General features: G+C 37.9%; 1 protein-coding gene across 3 annotated transcripts in view; it reads left to right on the top strand.

Moving 5' to 3' along the window:
* Positions 1-22,621, top strand: part of sbno2b (strawberry notch homolog 2b) — a 160,075-nt gene that overhangs the window by 133,434 nt on the left and 4,020 nt on the right. For all 3 annotated transcript variants that reach the window (XM_072594157.1, XM_072594156.1, XM_072594158.1), the window contains 11 exons: positions 1,373-1,508; positions 2,897-3,009; positions 4,134-4,205; positions 6,188-6,296; positions 6,546-6,620; positions 8,007-8,150; positions 10,408-10,502; positions 12,522-12,614; positions 14,271-14,402; positions 17,440-17,516; positions 18,543-18,733. In XM_072594157.1, the coding sequence (XP_072450258.1) occupies positions 1,373-1,508; positions 2,897-3,009; positions 4,134-4,205; positions 6,188-6,296; positions 6,546-6,620; positions 8,007-8,150; positions 10,408-10,502; positions 12,522-12,614; positions 14,271-14,402; positions 17,440-17,516; positions 18,543-18,733 (1,237 nt within the window). The remainder of the gene's footprint in view (positions 1-1,372; positions 1,509-2,896; positions 3,010-4,133; positions 4,206-6,187; positions 6,297-6,545; positions 6,621-8,006; positions 8,151-10,407; positions 10,503-12,521; positions 12,615-14,270; positions 14,403-17,439; positions 17,517-18,542; positions 18,734-22,621) is intronic.

The raw sequence follows: 22,621 nt of genomic DNA, 5'->3' as shown, positions 1-22,621 counted from the left end.
CTTCATACCTCTGTAATTGCCCTTATTTAATTGATGTCCATGAATGAATGAATATCCGAGTTGCTCTCCCTTAAACTAAATTTAAAATTCCACCATGTTGTGATTGCTACCTGTTAATAGATCCTAAATCTCTTATTAATCTTACCTCATTACATATTACTAGACCTAAAATAACCTGTTCCTGGTAGGTTGTGCAATGTGTTGCTCTAAGAAATCATCCCTGATGCAATCTAGAAATTGTCTTCCATGTTACACTTACCCACCTAATTTGTCCAGTCGACATTTGGATTAAAATTACCCGTGATAATTGTAATGCCCTTTTTCACTATTTCCTGATTTATAATTTATCCTATTGTGAGGCAACTCCTCAAAGGCTTACAAACAACTATTACATTTCCCTCTTTTCCCTTGCAGTTCTATATTTCTCCCCAGACTGATTCCATATGACAATCTAATTCAATTCATCAGTATTCACTATCACACTAGTGCCATCCTTTGTAAAGAATGCTACCTCCCACCTTTTCACCTATTATTCCATATCATCGAATTCCCTTCAGTGTTGTGATCCCCATCCTGGCCACACTGCAACCATGTATCCATAATATCTATCCCATCATTTTGTATTTTTGCCATCAACTCATCTATCTTATTACGGATGCTGTATGCATTTAAATGAATTGTTACGTGTTGACTTTTTACCATTATTACTTATCCTGTTTCTAGTTTTTGTTGCATTCTTGTTTTGTTTTCTATAGTTCTTAAATCCATCCCATCAGTGCACCTTACTTATCTGGGCCCATGATTCCTTTGGGCTGCTGCCTTAGTCATGTCTGCAGTCCTGGCAGCGTCCACCACTGGGCTTTAGCACTGTTTGGTCTGCCAAGGCTGCCAGTCAACCTTAACTCCAAAAGATGATAGGACTTCTTGCAGAATGGTAGAAGTCCTACTATGCACAAATTTAGCTTGCTCTGCAATGCAGGCTTCCTCATAGCCTGCTACCGGCTACTGCCTTTACATCGAGAGGTTGAAGACCTGAGTCTCATCCCCCAATCTCCCACAGCCTCTGACTGTTAGACTGTCCTGTGACTCAGGAGGCAGGCCTCTGAGACATCTTAGATAAGTCAATGTACCTCACCCTACTATTATCCCACCTCTCTGCAGGGAAACACCTCGACTTTGGACTTTGTATTGCCAACTTGTCATTTACTGGGCCATGAGAATGAACCCATGTCCTGCCTCCCACTAATACATTGTGCTAAGGTTTAAAAATTAAGTTCTTGTAATATATATGTTATACCTGATTCACAAAAATAAGCATTTTTAATAGATGATGCATCTTCTAAAATTAAAATGAACACTCTGATTTGTCAAGTTTGTAGCTATTATCTCTGAAGCAGCCAGTTCGGGAATTTCACTGCAGGCTGATAAAAGAATAAAAAACCAACGAAGAAGAGTGCACATGACCCTAGAATTGCCTTGGAGTGCAGATCGCGCAGTTCAACAATTTGGTAAGTGCCAGATAGTATTTGATGATTAATAGCAAGAGTAAGTACAGAGTACTTGAAAGTTGTTTGTATGCATAATACCAGTGTAATTTTATAGCTGAACAAAAGATTGTAATCTAGACATCAAATGCCTGTAACAGTTATAGAACTTACTTCTGTAGGCAATAGAATGTCTGAGGTGAAAAGATCTGTTGTACACTCATGGTTACCTTATGTTGAAGGGCTACTGTTTACCAGTTATAGTTGTAATATTGTAATCGGTGTTTATTTAACCTTTACTATGTAATTGAACACAGGAAAGTTTTAATCCACTTTGGTAGGTCAGAGATAATATTTGTTCTTACTTTCTGATGTCAAACAATTAACAGCTTCTACTTTTTTTAATCTCAGCACAGTTTTTCAAATCTCTGTTCTGTTGGCTGCTGACATTGAATCAAAGAGATGTACAGCACGGAAACAGACCATTCAGTTTGACTTGTCCATGCCAGCCAGATACCCTAAATTAATCTAGTCCTATTTGCCAGCACTTGGCCCATATCCCTCTAAACCCTTCCTAATCATATGCCCATCCAGATGCCTTTTAAATGTTGTACAGGTAGGCAACCCTTTATCGGAAATCCCAAAGTCCAAAGGTTTTAATGTAAAGTTTTTTTCTCATTGACAAGATTGTTTGATGCACAAACAGTTGACCGAACTCCACGCCCACTCAATGAATGTCACTCAGATATGATGTGGGGCGGGCATGGCCCAACACTGGCAGGCCTCAGTTCTGTTTCACAGCCGCATTTTATTCAGTGAGTGTGCTCCTCTGGTAAAATTTTTAAAAATTTCACCATCAAACTGTCACTTATTCAAAAATTCTGAATTCCTAAAACCAGCTGATCTCCAGCATTTCAGATAAAGGATTGTGCACCTGTATTTGTACCATCCTCTTTCACTTCCTCTGGCAGCTCATTCCATACACATACTACCCTCTGTGTGAAAATGTCGCCCCTTAGGTCCCTTTTAAATTTTTCCCCTCTAACCCTAAACATATGCCCTCCAGTTCTGGACTTCCCTACTCCAGGGAAAAGACCTTTTCTACTTATCCTATCCATGCCCCTCACGATTTTATAAATCTCCATAAGGTCACCCTCCCAGCCTCCAGTGTTCCAGGGAGAACAGCCCAGCCTCTTCAGCCGCTCGCTATAGCTCAAACCCTCCAACCTTGGCAACATCCTTGTAAATCATGCTTGCAAAAAACTAACTTATTGGCATCAGTCAATAAAAGTAAGTTATTTATCACAGTATGATGTCCTGGTATGCAGTTTTGGTTTTGTGTCTAGTAATTTAACCCATTGTTAAAATTTCATTTGCCTTGCATTTATTCGGTGTCTTTTGTTCTCTTTCAGGTCGTACTCATAGATCAAACCAGGTGTCAGCTCCAGAATATATATTCCTCATTTCTGAACTTGCAGGCGAAAGACGTTTTGCCTCCATTGTTGCTAAGCGTCTGGAAAGTCTGGTAATTTCATTCATCTTACTAAATGCAGCATGTAAAAGCTTTAATTTTATTTATACAGATAATTCACGCACCATGTTAGACAAGCTGTCAAGAATCTGTATTATCACCTCATTTACACACTGTAGATAAAAGAAATATTCAGTAATAGTCTACAAGTGATTACGTGATACTCTAGCCAGAAATAAAAACAGAGCCACTGATGTTATCTGCAGAGTTTGGATGGTTTAATAAAAGTAACTCATCAGTTGTGGTGATTGGTTCCTCCAACAATCCTTTTTATTGTAATGTCCTACAATTTTCAGTTCACACTATTAGTAATTCATATTGGCTATGTTTGACATTCATGTCCCCTTTTTTTAATTAACACTGCATTATATTAACATGAGTATATAACGTTTGAAATCAGGATGTATTCCATTGTAAATGTAAAATGCCCATGTATTACTTGACACTTTTTAAGTGGCGCATTCTTTTTCTTTTCCCTGAGCCCAAGTAATTTTTTCCTGACATTGGTGTTCTTGCTAGATATAGTTCTTGCCTCTACAAATGACCAAGATTTTCAATACAAATTTGCTTTCCAGAAGAGTTCATGTAGAATGCTTACTGATTTAATTTCTTGATTATTCCCAATCTGGGAACTTTTGACTAATTGTAGTGGAATGGCTGAGATCTACTAACTCATTGCAGACCAGTCATCAGTCTTGGGCTCTCCTTTCATGTAAATACTTCAGTACCACACCATGAAATCATGCAACCACTCACCTCAAGATAGTCCTAGTTGTGGTCACAAAATTCAAAAGCTGTTTTCCATCCTACATTTGTACTCTTCTGTCAAGTTGTAGAAATGTGAAATTCCTAGAAATTTGGTCAAACAGACATTGAAGGAGTTTCATTTTTAATAAGTTTATTTGGAAGCACTAGCACTCGGAGCACTGCTCCTTCACTGGTGCTTCAAAGGCTAGTGCTTCCGACTGAACCCGTTAGACTATAACCTGGTGTTGTGTGATTTTTAACTTTGTACATGTCAGTACAACACTGGCACCTCCAAATCATTTTAAATAAATAGTGTAACATTAAAGCTTTCTAGGTGCTGTTTTAAAATTGGATATGTATTCTTGTCATAGGGTGCTTTGACTCATGGTGACCGAAGAGCAACAGAATCCAGAGACCTCAGCAAATACAACTTTGATAACAAGGTAACATTTCTCTGTTACAATTTACTTCCTTAACCAAGGCCTCAAATAACGAAAAATCAAAAATGAAAGTACATATATTGTGCACTGTGAAAATGATTCAGAGCAACATTTTTAAAAATTATTTTCTGAGTTGTAAGTGGAGTGTTAGAGCTATGGAGAGAGCCTGAATGGGCTGGGGCTGTTTTCCCCGGAACGTTGGAGGCTGAGGGGTGACCTTATAGAGGTTTATAAAGTCATGATGGGCATGGATAGGGTATATAGATGAGATCTTTTCCCTGGGGTGGGGGAATCCAGAATGAGAGAGCATAGGTTTAGGGTGAGAGTGGAAAGATTTAAAAGGAACCTAAGGGGCAACTCTTTTCACGCAGAGGGTGCTGCGTGTATGGAATGAGCTGCCAAAAGTAATGGTGGAGGCTGGTACAATTATTACATTTAAAAGCCATCTGTACATGAATAGGAAGGGTTTAGAGGGATATGGGCCAAATGCTGGAGAATGGAACTAGATTAGTTTAGGATATCTGGTCAGCATGGACAAGTTGGACCAAAGGGTTTGTTTCTTTGCTATATATCTTTACGACTATGTAAGCCTTACTGGAAAGGGCAGCGTTTGTGGTGGTGAGCCACCTTCCTAATTGCTGCCATCTGTCTTGTGTAGGTTCACCCACAATGCTGTCAGGAAGGCAGTAGTAGCAATTTTTTTTCTTATGTGCATAAAGTGCCACTTTCGCTATGTCTATTACATTAAAAATCGAGAACAAAATTTAGGTACGTCAGTCACTGGCCATTATTTTCTTTTAGATATATGTTTTGTGATGCTTAATCCTGAAAGAATTTCTCAAGCCTCTCTCCCTAACTGTAGAATATGGTAAACTAAGGAGTTTTCCATTTTCATTGAAGGGGCATAACACACATCCACCTCTTACAAGGCAAATAACAGCCAGTGTAGGAGATTGCTTCTGCCAGGAGGTGTTGTTCTGTTGGCTCAGTTGGAACCCATCTTGATATGCTGAATGACTCTGATTCTATATCCAAACATTGGTTTGTGCACTGACAAAAAGGAGTTTTTTTGTTTTAATTCTTCTTAAAAGATTGTAATCATATTTCATTATGAAAAGTGCAGCTGGGTTTAAGATTCCCTAACAAATTTTCCTTTGCACTTTTATGCCTTCCATCCTCAGGGTAGACAGTAGTCAGAATTTCTAGCTTTTATAATTACTAGTAATAGAGTCAGAAATGCCCTTTACACAGTACTCCATACAAATAAGGTTGTTCATTACTGACTTGGCATACTGGTGAGCTTGCTGTTGGACAGCACCAGCAGGTACGGAATCAGAATAACCATTTATCTCAACCTGTTGATTGTAAGCTTTAGCGTAGCTTCCTTATTTTCATCTGTGAAAGTAGCTGGTAACTATTTTGGCAAAGGACTGAGGTGAGTAGATTGTGACGTAAGATATCCGAGGATATAAAGGAGGCTCAAATGTCAAAAATAAACTTTAAAACCTGAAATATTCATGTAAAATTGATAGGACTGTGTATCACAGAGCTATAAAATATAAGTCTGTAAATGGTCTGTTCACAGCAGTAATCTCCATTTTTATTTTTAGACTATTAGGGGATGTATTTACCAAAGCTTGAGAGAACATTTTTTGCACAAGCAGGGAAGACCAGAAATAGTCTTCATGTAGTGCTCTCATGCACCTTCTAGCGTTTAGATTGGAAATTGCGTTTTTTAAAACACGTTCTTATTTTTAACTGATTATTGTGGTTTAAAACTGGAGGGTATGAAGAAAGCGTTTAAGGAAATTTTAACAAAACTGAACAATGTACAGAATGAAGTAGCAATTTTGTTTTAGCTTATATTATTCAAATGCCAGAGGTAGTTAGCAATTTGTATGATTTGCAATTTTAATTAAAATGCTTAACTAGTATTTGAGATCAGTTGATTCTTGAATTTTTTTTTAATTCTTCCTTTCTCACAGTATGGAACTAAAGCACTGGATAAGATAATTAAAACCATCTTGGGTCAAATTGAAAACAAAGTACAACCACCAAAAGATTACATTGGAGGTCCCAGTTGTTTTATAGAAGGTAAGTATTTAGGTAATAGAAAATGTCTAATAACATGTTTAAAGTTAGTACTAAGTTTTTTTTTGGCTCTTACTTGCATTATTTTGAAACATTCCTATTATTATTTTGGTAATTTAAATTAACTGAACATCTGGAATAATTTCTGCATATAAAAGTGGAGAGAGATTATCTTTACGTGTCTATAGCAGCTGTGTTCTGTAGAATGTAATGACCAGTCAGAAAATCTAACAAGAAGCATCTGTATTGTAGACATGAGACAGGGACTGATGGCTGTTGGGATATTTTGCAAAGAAAATCGTTATGGATGTATCAATGTGGAAAAAGGTGAGAATTTAGTATTTGTTTAAACCAAATTATCAATTTGAATTAAGGATTTGGAATCAAAAATTCTTTTCACAGTCAATTCCCTATAACAGACAATGGCTACACTGAACAAATGAGATGAATATGACATAGTGTTCAGCATCATTCAGTATGCCTCAGAAACTGAAGCAGCCCATCTTTAAATACAGCAAAATCTTGACAATATCCAGATTTGGGCTGAAAAGTGGTATATAGCATTCACACCACAGAAAATGGCAATCTCTAACAAAAGAGAACTGACCCAAAATCCCATGACATTCAATGACATTGCCATCATTGAATATCCCATTATTAACATTGTGAGGATTACCAATGACCCCAAAAACTGAACTGGACCAACCATATAACTACAGTGGCTACAAGAGCAGGTCAAAGGCTAGGAATCCTATAAAAGTAACTCCCCTCCTATCTCCTCAGAACCTGTCGACCACCTGCAAAGTACAAATCAGGAAAGTGATGAAATATGGCCCTTTGCCTGGATGACTGCAGCTCCAGTGACACTTGGGAGGCTTGAAATCATCCATATCAAAACAACCTGCTGGTCCAGCCAGCAATCTCTGTATTCCTTGAATAAGTTAGCAATTCATTTTTTCACTGATTGGAAGTATTCTTGGACGTTTAACCACGTGGCATTCAATCAGTGTTGACAACTGTTATTACTTTTATTTTATTGTGGCTGAGTCCTTTGACTTGCTATAAACCTACAAGACCGTTTTTGAGTTACAAGAGTAAACTTGGTATTAGGAAATTTTGAATGCACTCATAAATTGTCCGCTGTATTCTCTGACTCTGTCACATCCAAGAATGCAAACATGGTCCATTCTAGGAGCAATCAGCTTCTCAGATAGCAATTGTAATCTAGAGTTGGGAATTTGACCATACGTGGAGGCAATGATGTTTATCATATACTCAAATTATACACTAAATTGAAGAATGGCATGTTCCCTGTGTTTACTAACTATGCTGGAGTTTTTAATCTATCACAAATTGTTGATACCATTAGCAACTTTCACAGTCAGTATGTCTCCACTTTTCCATCGCCAGATGACATTCTACTGCAGTCTTTTGGTTACATTAAGTTTTAACTTTTGGTAAATTTCTGATGATTAATTTCCATGTTTGCCCATCACAATTCCATCACTACTATTGCGCTTTTTTTTCCAGTTTGCTCACATCTGTACCCCAGAGATCAGACCTCAGTTGTGAGAAGCTGCTGGAAATCCAGCAGAGGTGGCATTGCTGATGTGGGCTGCTTCATTTAAAGAGGCTTGCTTGTCAAAGAAAAGTAAGATAAAGCTAAAGCAGAAGTGATTCAATATGAATTTTGTTTTCTTTTTCCTGTTTCAGACTGCAGCATCACAAAGTTCCTGAATCGAATTCTTGGACTCGAGGTTCATAAACAAAATGCACTTTTTCAGTATTTTACAGACACATTTGATTATCTCATTGAGAAGGACAAAAAAGATGGAAAATATGACATGGGAATTCTAGGTATGGTCTAGTAGTTTGCGAAAACCCAAGGTTCTCCAATTTTTCCCCATACCTTTTGACTCTATAGTACTCTGACATGCTTTAAAAAAAAAGTGCAGTCGATGCTTTTCTCACATTAATATTGCTCATGCAGAATTTGCTGCTGCTGATTTATGTCCTAGTTTAGTCGCCAAAGAGATGGTATGAGAGTCACAAATGGTTAGAACCCACTAAATCAAAAATGGTTCACAGGCCTTATGGTTGTTTTTGAAATAAACAGGAAAGTTTGTTCTAGTTGTGCAGTGGAGGAGATGGCATGTGAGCCATAGATGATTAAAACCCACTAAAGCAAAAATGTTTCAGACCTTCTAAGAGTTTTTTAAAATAAGCAAGAAAGTGAACCTTCTCAATATAAGCAATACATGCCAAATGGATAGAGAAAATAATTAACTGCAAATGAACAAAAGATAACTTCGATTATTAATAATTCCATCTCAAAGTTCACCTTGTATATTGTCAATATTTGTATTTGAAGGATTTCCCATTATTCAGGACAATGGTATAATAGTGTATTATTTCCTATGTAACATGTAATACATTGTTCTGCAACTATAGCAGGAATACTTTTAAAGTGAAGCTTTAGTGAATGGGTTTGTCGGAATGCCAACAGGTACTGCATCTTCACCTGTTTACTGGTTGACTTTAGCTTACCTTTGTTTCAAGCATGCGTTAAAGTGATACAGGTCTTAAGCTGGTGACAGTACTAACCTGGAGTGGGAGAAGGAAGGTTGACATCCCTAAACCTATTATATAAGAGACAATGCTGCAGTATTTAGCATATGTTTTCAGTTATAAGAAGATTTAGTTCTGAGGTAGGAAGACAAATGGCAAATGACAACCTCTCTCATTCTCTATAACTGGGCCAGCCACCGAATTGGAATCCAGTGATTTTAAGTGTTCAGAGTGCATGCATGAGGCCTTGGTTGAATAAATAAGCCTAATGTTGGTGATTGAAATTGGACAAGTAGGGCGAATTTGATCCTTGAGTTCTGTCTAGTTGTACTGGGTGATACATACTCTAGTCAGAAGGCCACTGAAAAAATTGCAATTTTTGCTTCCATTTTTCTAGCACCAGGTTGGGCAGGCATGTTCCAGTAAAGTGCCAGAGGCTGCTGCTGTTAGCCTGGAATCATCCCTTTCCTCTTGCTCACTTGCCAAGTGTCTGCCTGCAGGTCAACAGCTAAAGTTAGTCAAGCACCAACCAGTCAGCTGCATTGCAACAATGCAGTTGCCGTCTGTGGCTCACCGATTTAATTGATTTGGATTCTTATGCCAAATTTTAGTCAGTCTAAATCAGGTTGTGGCCAGACAAAGCAATCACATCACTGATTTTATCCACACTTCGAAGCTTTAAACCTGTGTCTTATCTTTGCCATTGTACTTCATGGAAGAATTGAAGTATTTACATAGGAAAGTTAGAGTTTAAAGTATTAGTTATAGAGTTTACAGTATGGAAACTGACCCTTCGGTCCAACTCGTCCATGCGGACCAGATATCCTAAATAAATCTCGTCCCATTTGCCAGCATTCGGCCCATAACCCTCTAAACCCTGTCTATTCATATACACATCCAGATGCCTTTTAAATGTTGTAATTGTACCAGCCTTCACCACTTCCTCTTGCAGCTCATTCCATACTCTCACCACCTCTGTGAAAACATTGCCCTTTAATTCCTTTTTAAATCTTTTCCCTCTCACCTTAAACCTCTGCCATTGCACTCTGGACTCCCTCACCTCAGGGAAAAGACCATATCTATTTACCCTATCCATGCCACTCATGATTTTATAAACCTCCTATAAGGTCACTCCTCAGCCTCCGACACTCCAAGGAGAACAGCCCCAGCCTATTCAGCCTCTCCCTCTGGTTGAATAGCTCAACTCTGGTAGCATCTTTGTAAATCTTTTCTGAACCTTTGCAAGTTTCACAACGTCTTTCCTGTGCCAGAGAGACCAGAATTGCACAAGTATTCCAAAAGTGGTCTAACCACTGTCCTGTACAGCTCCAACATGACCTCCCAACTCCTATGTTCTATGCACTGACTAATAAAGGAAAGAATACCAACTGTCGTCTTCACTATCCTGTCTACCTGGGATTCCCCTTTCAAGGAACTATGAACCTGCATTCGAGGTCTCTTTGTTGATTATTATTCCATTCTTAAATTTAATACAGTATATTGAATACAATTAATTTAATTGATTGTTTCTTTTCTGTTTCTTCAGATCTAGCTCCAGGAGTAGAAGAGATATACGAGGAAAGTCAGCAGATCTTCCTTACACCAGGACATCCACAGGATGGACAAGTCGTTCTTTATAATGTAAATTATTGTTGTGCAGCACTCTTTCTCTGTCTTTATTTCTGACACTATATCCCTACCTCCAAATTCATCTAACTGAGTTGCAGAAACAAAGCATCCTTTGGATGCTTTAACTTTTGAGTTTAATGTCATGATTATGTTTAGGTATGGAGCAGCATTTTGGGCCTAGTTAATTTTTAACTGCTTCATCAGTGATCTTTCTTTCATTATAAGTTTAGAAATGGAGCAGTTTGCTGATGCAGTCTTCAGTATTTGTAGTTCATCAGGAAACCAGCCTTTGCACGTAGCAAGACCTGGAGAATATCCTCCCTGAATTGTTAAATGATGTTCACGTCACACAACAGGTCAATCCATGATCATCTATCAGAAAATGAACTGGACCTGCCACATAATTGCAAGAAAAGCTCAGTATTCTGCAGTGAGCTCAACTTCCTGACTCCCAAATGTGTTTCTGCCATCTCTAAGGCACAAGTCATACGCATGACAGAAAGATCCCCACTCATGTTGACAGACGCAGCTCTCATCACTCAACAATACTCAAGGGTGTCAAAACTGTTCACTTGATTGGCACCCATCTAATTGCTACACCATTGACATGCTGTAACTGCATGTGTCGTTGCATAAGCTTTTTGAGCAGCTACTTCTAAATTTGCAATCTCCACCAACCAGGAACAGTATTCTACATTACTGTTCAATGCATTGTAGAAACATTGAAAATTTCACCTCCTGAGCTTGCTGTGCCATTTAGTGTGGTCATGCTAATCATCCAACTTGGTACCTCTTTCCTGCTTTCTTCCCATAACTTTTGATCCCTTTAACCCTCAGAACCATATCTACTTCAATATTTTGATCTCAACTACTTTCTGTGACAGATAATTTAATAGGTTCAACACTGAGGGTGAAGAAATTTCTCCTCATCTTAATCCTAAATGGCCTACCTGTATCATTAAACTGTGATACCTTGTTCTAAATTCCCCAGCCACCGAGAGCATCCTTCCTGTGTTTACCATCAGAAGTTAACTTTTTTGGCTTTTCATCCCATTTCTTCAATTCTTCCTCTAAATTTCTTTATTTTATTGATCTATCTTTTTGCCTTAAAGAAACCTTTAGATTAAACAATCTATTGTCTTGTATCTTTGATATGCCTTCCTCTTCCTCCATGTCCAACTCCTGATAACTACCTGGTCTTTGTGACAAGAAAGGGAGGAGAGAGAGAGAGAGAGAGAATGTAAGAGTGAAGCATGGTGAGAGCAGCAAAGAGAAGGGGGAAGTTCTGTATTTTTCAAGTTATCAGCTGGGGATCCTTGGATGGGTTGTAGGTTTTACAGCCTAAACAATTGGATGTTGGAGAAAGAACAAATTACATTGCAAGCAATGGGGGAAGTAACTCTACAATATTTTGCTATTTTTGGTAACCCAAGTCCGTCTTTTTAAGTCACCATGCATGCACAAAAGGAGCAGGGTATTTAAACAAATTGTCTGCACACTGAGGTAAAAAATTAGATGCTGCATTGCTAGAATAAATGTAGAAGGTTTACAGGGAAGACTTGCCACTCCAAGTTCTCTTTCAATTTATACACCAATTTGACTTGGACATATGTTACTAATTCAAAATGTTATAACTTTCACTTTTTTGAATTGACAAGAAGGTGAAATCTTAATTGTGTCTCTTTCATTTTAGATATTGACGAATCTGTTGAATAGTTACAGCAACTTTTTCTTTAGTTTCAGACTTACAGCACCTGTGGTATCTTACATTTGTAGCAACCAATATAACATAAATTTTCATAGTTCCTGGCTAACCTACATAATAGGAACAAGGAATTGTGTTTCTGGAAAGACCATCTAATCAATCTTGATAGAAGATTGCCTTGCATTGATTGTAGACCATACTGCTATTAGTTTGAAAGCAATCTGCAACTAAATACTGAAATAAGATATGTGATGTTGGATGGTAGTAAAGGAAATAAAGAATATAAATATTGGTAATTAATTGTCAATTTGTTTTGTCTTCTGTAGATAAGTGTGGACAGAGGCATGCCCTGGGAAGAGGCTTATCAGAAGTCACTCACTTTAACGGGACCTAATGATGGTTTCTACCTTTCGCACCGGGTTAGTATCAATGTTTTGTTATTTGTTACTTGTTTGCCATGTAATTGTGATGAATAATCTAGGAAATGAATTATTGGAATTGAATTGTAGTTTCTTCTGTGATGCAAATGGTGTAAATGGAATACAGTAAATAAAGTTTAACCTGAATACTTTATATTCTGAATACTTGCCAGGTAAACAAATACATTTGAAGTAAAATATGATTTAAATCTCAATTTGCCTGCACCATGGACAACTTCTAGTCTGGACTTATTCTTTGTTAGGTCACTTCAGTAGCATCAGTTGCAAGAATTACTCCAGTAATAGGGGGTGGGTGACTTCACATCCATCATGAACAGCACTGATCCAAGGGAACCATTCTTTAGATTTTCAAGATTGCAACTTACTTGATGTTTTCTTGAGGTTAGAGTGCTCAAAGATGCTTTCCAGGCTGGTTTAATGACAGATCCTTTTACTGTTTGCAATGAAGTTATTCTGGGAAACTATTGATATCACAAGAGCAGGCTAGCTGAGGGAGAGATCCTCCTCTGATTGTTCGTGAATAAAGGAACTTTCCAGAGTTTTGGTGGGAGCAATATTTATTTTTATGAAAAGCTAAGCACAAATAATTTCTTTAAACTTCTATAATTTTTCCAACAGTAAAAAGAGTTAAAATTAGTCATAACGCAATATTTAGAATTCACACAACACTACGATAGGGGCAGAAAATGCAAGTCTTCAAAGTTTTCACTTTGACCATACGATGGCTGATTTTCATTATCAAGGAATATGTGGCAGCATTCGGAGCATACTTACTTCCCGCATTTAATCGCAGCAAAGGGTCTGAGCCATTTTGAGGCCTGGACCTGACTGTCATAGCACGAAATAATGAAGGAAAAACATGTAACTTACTGCAAGTCTTTGATTGTGATAGGGCAGAACATTGTTAGATTGTCACACTGGTCCAGCCAACTTTTGATGCTTGATGGGTAGGGGTAAGCATAGGTGTACGAGGTACCTTTGTTGAGCCGGAAGTGGCCTGGATATGTTTAATTTTGGACACAAGCAAGTCAGTACAGCTCCCTTAGGCACTGCTGAAAGAAATCATCTGGGCTACTTTGCAAGCAGCCTCCAACTGTTTAAGGACTGTGTGCTTGACACGAAGCAATGAAGTGCACAGTATGCACTTCACCCATTCATACTTTATTATCCAGGGTCTTTTGTACATCATAGGAACCTAAATCTGTATAATTTATTGAGGTAACTGTCTACCGTTGACAAAATAGTTTGGGCAGAATCTGAGCAAGACAGTTTGGACTTCTGCAGTACTCTGAATATAGAGCCACTAACTTACCAGAGTTACAATTGGCCTATTGTTTAATGAGAGGAAATGTATAATATTAACAAATAACCTTTAAATGATAGTGGTGCTACTTCACTTTATCAGTGAGTAATAACATAAAATTTGAATATTTGTCTGAGAATTTGAAGTTTTGTACATTTGTATGGAAAAACAAATGATTTTACTAAGATTGTAGCGTTATCTTTGCTTCACAATGAGATTATGGTGTTTTTATGCCAAACAAAATGCTCTCCAATCCTGCATGTTTTTCACTGGTTCTTAAGCTGATATCTTGTATCTTCAGACATTTCTAATGCATTTTTTTTCTCTTACAGCTTAGAGGAAATGAGCCTTTTGCACTTTTGGCTGAGCAAATCACTGTGAAGCATTATGTGTTGTATAAACCAAATATTGGCAAACAAATACAACCAGAAAGTTTTGATAACTTAAGGAAGAAATACAAAAGAGTGAGTATTGGTCTTTTGTTTTAGTTATATGCAAAATTCAGTCGATGAGAAGTTGCCTCACTCTTTAGTAAGTTGAGTTGCTGCCATTAGATTGCGTGAGCTCGGACATGTGAATATCAAGTGTTTTTTTTAATACTGTTTATTCTCATGCGTTTTTTTCACTGGAGCATTGGGAGCTGAAGGCTGACCTTATAGAGATTTATAAAATCATGAGAGGCATAGCAAATCATGAGAGGTGAATAGCAAAGGTCTTTTCCCTCGAGTTGGGAAGTTCAAACCTAGAGAGCATAGGTTTAAGGTGAGCGGAGAAAGATGTAAAAGGGAGCTGAAGAGTATCTTTTACACACAGCAGGTGGTTCATGTGTGCAGTGAACTGCCAGAGGAAGTGGCACAGTCACAATGTTTAAAAAACAGGGCTATAGATCAACCACAGGCAATTGGGATGAGTTTAGTTTGGAAAACTTGGTCAGCATGGACAAGTTAGACCAAAAGGTCTGTTTCCATGCTCTATTGCTCCCATTATCCCAGATAGAAATGTGTATTTATACAGTGCCTTTCAGGCGTATTGAATGACACAAAGCATCTTACAGCCAATGTGACTACACTCCAAAAGGTGTTTTTGAGATGGCATCCAGTACGCAACCAGCAAACTCCCTCAAACAGTAATATGATCCTGACCAGATAATTTGTTTTTGTCATGCTCATTGAGGGATAACTCCTCAGTCCCTATTCAGAATGGTGCTGTAAAGTCTTATAATGATTCAAGCAGACAGATGTGGCCTTGGTTTAATGTCTCATCCAAAAGACAGCACCTCCAACAATGCAGTGTTCACTCAGATTTACACTGAGTGTTAACTTTGATTCTCCTTTATTGCTAAAGGGATTGAGTTTAAAAGCAGAGAGATTAAGTTGCAGCTGTGCATGGTACTGGTGAGGCCACACCTGGAGTGCTGCATGCAGTTTTGGTCTCCTTACTTGAGAAAGATGTACTGACACTAGAGGGGGTGCAAAGGAGTTTGGTTACCTTGATTCTGGAGTTGAGAGGGTTGGCTTTTGAGGAGAGACTGAGTAGTCTGGGATTATATTCATTAGAATTTAGAAAAATAGAAACAAATTTAAGAAAGGAATAGACAAGATAAAGTAGAGAGGATATTTCCGCTGGCAGGTGAAATTAGGACAAGATGGCATAGCCTCAAGGTTAGAGGGACCAGATTTAGGACTGAATTGAGAAGGAACTTCTTCACCCAGAGGGTTTTGAATTTATTGAATTCCTTCCCAGTGAAGTAATTGACACTACATCAGTAAACATTTTTAAAACTAAGATAGGGTTTTTTTTTAAACAATAAAGGAATTAAGGGATATGATAAGAGCACAGGTAATTGGAACTGAGTCCACGAAAAGATCAGCCATGTTGTTGAATGGTGGAGCAGGCTCGAAGGGCTAGGTGGCCTACTCCTCCTCCTAGTTCTTATGTAGTTCTTATTTTCTACTCAACAGCTGAAGAGGGACTTGGATCTAGAATCTTGTGACTGAGAGGTAGCAATGCTACCAACTGAGCCACAGCTAGCACCATGAATACAGTAAATATTCAAAAAGCATTCAGCTGCATGGATTACGGTTCTGTAAAATTTAAAGTACAGACAGTATATCCAGGGAAGAACATTTTTAAATGAAAGTTTGTAAAAGAAAATGTCAGTTGTCTTCAAGGCAAACATATCAAGAACAAGAGATATGTTTATATTTTTGCAGTAGTTTGATACAAATTATGTCATTGCATCCAAGTGTTTGACCAACATAGACAACCAAACTAATTTCAATATCTTTAATCATGGTAAAATAAGTAAGTGGCATTTGATCAGCTGTTTTCTCTGCTATGTAACAATTCTCTGAGAGACAGTTAAGCAATATTTGGACCAAAGCAACCAACTTTTCATACAAATTCCCCAACAAATCTTTGTTCTTGGAATGTAAATGCAAAAACTCAAGCTATTCTGTCAAAACAATTAAAATTGTGAAGATAACTAAAGTAATGTGAGTTAGTAAATAATATATAATCTCTTGTCGCCAGATGTGTCTCCCATTTGAAGTAATGGTTCTGTACGAATACCTGTTGCAACAATAAAGTTGTGAATATTTATCCCTGATTTCTGCCCATGATGAAATCCCCTTCACATCTTTACTCACCTAAACTATCAGGAAAATGTACTTAACAAATGCAAAAAACTATTACCTTATAGAACAGGGGAAATATAAAATTTAAAGTCTCTGATCAGTGCAACTTTGACACGCTTCCCATTGTGCAGTTACATTGTGGCTGTGAGGAATGCAAACAGAAGGAAGTCATAAGAAAATTTGGAAAATTTAAAGACTTGCAAATACTGCTATCTAAACATTTTAAAATAAAACTGCATTTGGCACTAGAAATAAAGCAGTTGTCAACTTGCAGTAACCGAAACTAATGATTAGGAACATGTTTTTGAAGGAGGAATAGCGTAACAGACGCTGAGATTGTCACCGGTAAATTTGTTGTTGGCTTGCATTTGGGTTGCTTCATCGTCAGCAAGATAACTCGCCACCTTGTTAAATATTAGTACTGATATTCTGAAAATCTTATTTAATATTGTTAATATTTGAACATCTTAGTTATGTTCTACACAAATTTAAATGATTTAATTCTGAAGCAATATAATGTAATGAGTTTTGAGTGGGTATCATAGGATGTTAAAGATTATCTTTGCCAAGAGTACTTTAAATATATTTTAAACGAATCGACAATCAATTTTATACATTTAATTAAATGCTCGTAGTTAACTCTCATGTGTGGATTATAAAAAGTAACTAAACTTTCTCTACTAGCACTACTTTTTATTTGAATTTTTGACTTTCCAATTGTAATTGTTTTGTATTAATTATTGACACGTTTTCAATTCTACAAAAACAAACTAAAGACAAGAAAAATTGTCTTTTAGCTTTATTTTAAGCAGTTGTGCAATTTTAATTTAAAACTTTTATTGCTTATTTTCTTTATGTATTTTAGGTTGAACCAGAAGAAGCCAAAGAAATTTGGCAAAACCTGTATAGTTTCTCATTCAGAAAATGCAGCCATGCAGCTTGGTAAGGCTTTGCTAGTTCAAATGAAATGGTTCATAATTAGTCCTTCAAAAGTTAACCTAGTGTAGAGAAGTAACTTTAATTAGCTAATTAATATCGTAGTTCAGATGACAAATCAGTTTTTATTGCTTCTCAGATCTTTTTGCAACTCTGACATATGTTTGTTTCAAACAACCACTAAAGCTTTCCAAAACTCGTTCAATTGTATTGTGTGATGTAATTTGATATTTCCTATATACTGAAGGTGCGTATTTATTGTACACATTCAGCTTTGAAGGATAATAAAAACTAGAGTCGTGAATATCTATTTTGAGTGAGCACTATTTTCATGTTTGCAAAAAGCACATAAACTATGATTAAATTACCACAATGTGAAAAGAGTCTTATCATTTTTATATTCTCTTAATTTCTATTATTTATATATTTATTTTCATATTTACCATTTTGTAAACTTAAAGTATTTTTGATCGATGTATAAGTTATTTTTTATTTGGTCATGGATTTACAGATTTCAAAATTTATCAGCATAGCAACCAAATAAAAAAAAACATTCAATCTTAATGATCCCGGGTGCTGTTCTATCTACCCACCCCAATTTCTTTCTGTTGGCTGATATTTAATCTAGGTGTGATTTGCTCAGCACAATTTCTGTTATATAGTCTGGGTACCTACATCATTGCATTCTGCATAATGAATCTGGTTAAACATGAAAGATTACACATAACTATGTTCAGTATTAGAGTCTATTTGCTTAACTGATGTACAACTGACCTTTGCCCTTATTTTTTAACCAAACTATTAATAATTTTGTCTGTTAAATTGGTGCACATAGGAATGTCATGATTTCTGAATCATGTCAGTCATTATATCTTGGTACAATTGGTATATAATTATTGTGGCACTTTATGATTGTCTTCTCCCTCATTCCTACTACACGTGATAGGACATCATTATTATTGTATTCCAATTCAAAACAGATCATGGGAAGTGTTATGCATGCTAAAATAACACATGTTTGGTCATTGACAGGAATGGGAAGTGTAAAATAGTGCAACAAGGGAAGGAGTGTGTCCAAGGAATGCGGTTGCGCCATTACTACATGTTGTGTGGGGCTCTTCTAAGGGTTTGGAACAAAGTTGGAAACATTATGTCTGATGTTACAAGTTCTAGTCACTTGCAAATTGTGCGTCTAAAAACCAAGGACCAGAGAAAGCAAGTTGGTAAGTAAATGTTTAATTTTCAGGGATTGAATTTGAGATATTCTGCAAATAAATTTGATTATCGAGTTTTGAGAAGATTTGTAGCTTAGGTTGAGGTGCTGGATGTAGGTTTGCTCACTGAGCTGGAAGGTTTGTTTTCAGACGTTTCATCACCATACTAGGTAACATCATTGAGCCTCCGGATGATGCGCTGGTGGCATGGGCGACTTTCTATTTGTGTTTAGGTTTCTTTGGGTTGGTGATGTTATTTCCTGTGGTGATGTCATTTCCTGTTCTGTTTCTCTGCAGGTGGTAAATGGGATCCAAATCAATGTCTATCAACAAATACATTGACTTGGATTCCATTTACCTCCCTCTGAGAAAAGGAACAGGAAATCACATCCCCACAGAAAATGACATCACTGACGCAAGGAAACCTAAACGTAAATTGAAAGCAGGCAATGCCAACAGAGCTTCATCCAGAGGCTCACTGATGATGTTACGTAGTATGGTGACGAAACGTCTGAAAACAAACCTTCCAGCTCAGCGAGCAAGCCTACATCCAAATTTGTTTATATACCAACTTGCCCCTTGGTGGAGTAGTTGGTAGGACGTTTGCTTATTTTTGTACAAACTTACACTGATTCACTCCCTAACAAACAGTATTCCCAGTACTTGTGCATGTTTTGAGTGCACTAGAGTCTCAAATCTGGCAGAATACTTTGGTTCAAATTCACTTGTATTTTCATAGAGTTCATAGAATCCCTTCTCAGTGGAGACAGGCTCTTCAGTCCAACAAGTCCACACTGACCCTCCGAAGAGTAACCGACCCGGACCCATTCCCCCATCCTATTATCCTATATTTACCCCTGACTAATGCACCTAACCCTGAACACTATGGGCAATTTAACATGGTCAATTCATCTCACCTGCATATCTTTGGATTGTGGGAGGAAACCGGAGCACCAGGAGGAAACTCACGCACACATGGGGAGAATGTCTATGCGTGGAGTTTGAACAGTCACCCACGACTGGAATTGAATCTGTGTCCCTGGTACTGTGAGGCAGCAGTGCTAACCAGTCTCCAAATATAATCTGTCAAACACTCTTGCTAATTCATTAATCAACAAACCTAATAGAAGAATTTCATTGTAGTTATTGAATTCATCCATTCACAAATATTTATACTATACATAGAACAAAGAACATTACAGCTCAAGAACAGGCCCTTTGGCCCTCCAAGCCTGCACTGATCCAGATCCTCTATCTAAATCTGCTGTCTATTTTCTAAGGACCTGTATCCCTCTGCTCCCTGCCAATTCATGTATCCGTCTGGATACATCTTAAATGACGCTATTGTTCCCACTCCTACCACCTCTGCTGGCAATGCATTCCAGGCACCCACCACCCTCTGCATAAAAAACTTTACACCAATATCTACCCTAAACTTTTCCCCTCTCACTTTGAACTCGTGACCCCTAGTAATTGAGTCCTGCACTCTCGGGGAAAAAGTTTCTTACTATCCACCCTGTCTGCACCCCTCATGATTTTGTAGGCCTCAATCACCTCCTTTCCAATGAAAATAATCTTAATCTACTCAACCTCTCTTCATCCTGGTGAACCTCCTCTCACCCTCTCCAAAACATCTATATCCTTTTGGCAATGTGGTGACCAGAACTGTATGCAGTATTCCAAATATGGCCAAACCGAAGTCTTATACAACTGTAACATGACCTGCCAACTCTTGTACTCATTACCCCGTCCGAGGAAGGAAGGCATGCTGTATGCTGCCTTGACCACTCTACTGTCCTGTGTTGCCACCTTCAGAGAACAATGGACCTGAACACCCAGATATCTCTGTACATCAATTTTCCCCAGCACCTTTCCATTTACTGTATGGTTCACTCTGGAATTACATCTTGCAAAATGCATGACCTCACATTTGTCCAGATTGAACTCTATTTGCCATTTCTCTGCCCACCTCTCCAATCTATCTATATTCTGCTGTATTCTCTGACAGTCCCCTTCACTATCTGCTACTCCACCAATCTTACTGTCATTTCCAAACTTGCTAATGAGGCGACCTACACCTTCCTCCAAATCATTTATGTGTATCACAAACAGTGGTACCAGCATGGATCTCTGTGGGACACCACTGGTCACAGGTCTCCATTTTGAGAAGCTCCCTTCCAATACTACTCTCTGTCTCCTGTTGCCCAACCAGTTCTCTGTCCATCTAGCTAGAACACCCTGGACCCCATGCAACTTCACCTTCTTCATCAGTCTACCATGGGGGACCTTATATATGGACTTGAGTAAGGCATTTGATATGACATCTACATCCCTTCCCTCATCAATCAACTTTGTCACCTCTTCAAAAAAATACAAGTAAGAGAATACTATGTTTCAGGCATAGCCTCTGAAGATCGTGGCATTATTTTCCGAGTGCTTGCTGAGAATGGAATGTTCAGAGAAGAGTTAGTTTCTCTCTGGACAAAGGACTCCGCCACGTGCTCGTAAACTTTAACTGGTACTCCTTGTCTAGAGAATCAGAGGCAGGTGTTATATCTGAACATATCCCAGTGTTTTGCATTCCTATATTATGGATTTTCTGAGCATTCGTGAGAACACAAAATTCATTAATTTGTGATCCAGACTCCCAGTAGCTCATGACTTTTTTTGTTCTTGGGCTGTGCATGATATTTATTGCTCAATCATAATTCTCCTGACAAGATCTGGTTGGCCCCTTTTGAGGTCTGAGAACAAGACTGAAGCTACTTCTATAAGAATATAAAAAATAGGGGTAGTAGTGAGCCATTTTGCCCATCAAGCCTACCCTATGCTACTTACATTGCATACAGAAAACCATCCAAACCCCTTTGTGCTGCACCTTTCTGGAGAATCTCTCCATTCAAACAATGTTCTGTCTTTTGATTCTTCCAATTTCTCACTTTCTCACTCTATCGACCTGGTGTTTGCCCAGTTTCTCAATCTATTTAAATCCCCTTGCAGATTCTTTATCCTGTCACTGCAAAATGCGCCCCCCCCCCCCCCCCACCGCCATCTATTTTTGTATTGTCAGCACATTTGAATAGATTACACTCTGCACTCTCTTTCCAAAACATTAATGTAGACAGTAACTGAGGCGCTTGGACTGAACCTTGTGGCATCTTTCCAAAGGACCCATTAATCCTGATGCTGTTTTCTATATGTTAACCAGTTCTCAATTCATACTATGACGCTTGTCCCCTTGCCATTAGTTTCTACGTTGTGCACTAACCCTTCTCTGTGGCATCTTATTGAATGCCTCCTGGAAATTCAAATGTGCTACATATTCCAGTTCCCTTTTTCTCAACTTTGCTTGTGAAATCCTCAGAATGTTCGCAAATAGGTTAGATGTGAATTCTCATTCACAGAATCATGTTAACTATATTTAATTACATTAGGCTTTTCTAAATACCCTGCCATTTCTTCCATTCGTCCTACATTTACTTTCCCTGAAGGATCACAGTGAACCAAATGATGTTGAAGCAGCTTTTGTGGTCATTTGTTTGATACCAGTTCACTAAATAAACAGATATAAACATATGATCTGTAGGTTATTGTTCTAGTACCATTACCAGTCACCTGTCAATCCAGTAGCAAAGTTTCACTTTCAATCCAGCCACAGAATTGTTAGGGGACGCTCTCTAAACAGACGATGGAGACCACAATGAGCCTTGTTTATAGTTTCTAGTCCACAAATCTAAACGCTTTAAGTCATCAAGCAACCATATAATGCAATTAACTGCATCGAGTCATGCAAGATATACTGCAGTGCTTACTGTGATTGGGCAGTTGCTATCAATTATAAAACTATTTTCTGGCAGAGTTGAGTTCAGCAATAATTGTTCTACATTCTCCTGTTTT

Source organism: Chiloscyllium punctatum, chromosome 24 (assembly GCF_047496795.1).
Source record: "Chiloscyllium punctatum isolate Juve2018m chromosome 24, sChiPun1.3, whole genome shotgun sequence".
Lineage (NCBI taxonomy): Eukaryota > Metazoa > Chordata > Chondrichthyes > Orectolobiformes > Hemiscylliidae > Chiloscyllium > Chiloscyllium punctatum.
Note: the sequence above shows the minus strand (reverse complement) of the source record. Positions and strands in the feature narration are given on the sequence as shown.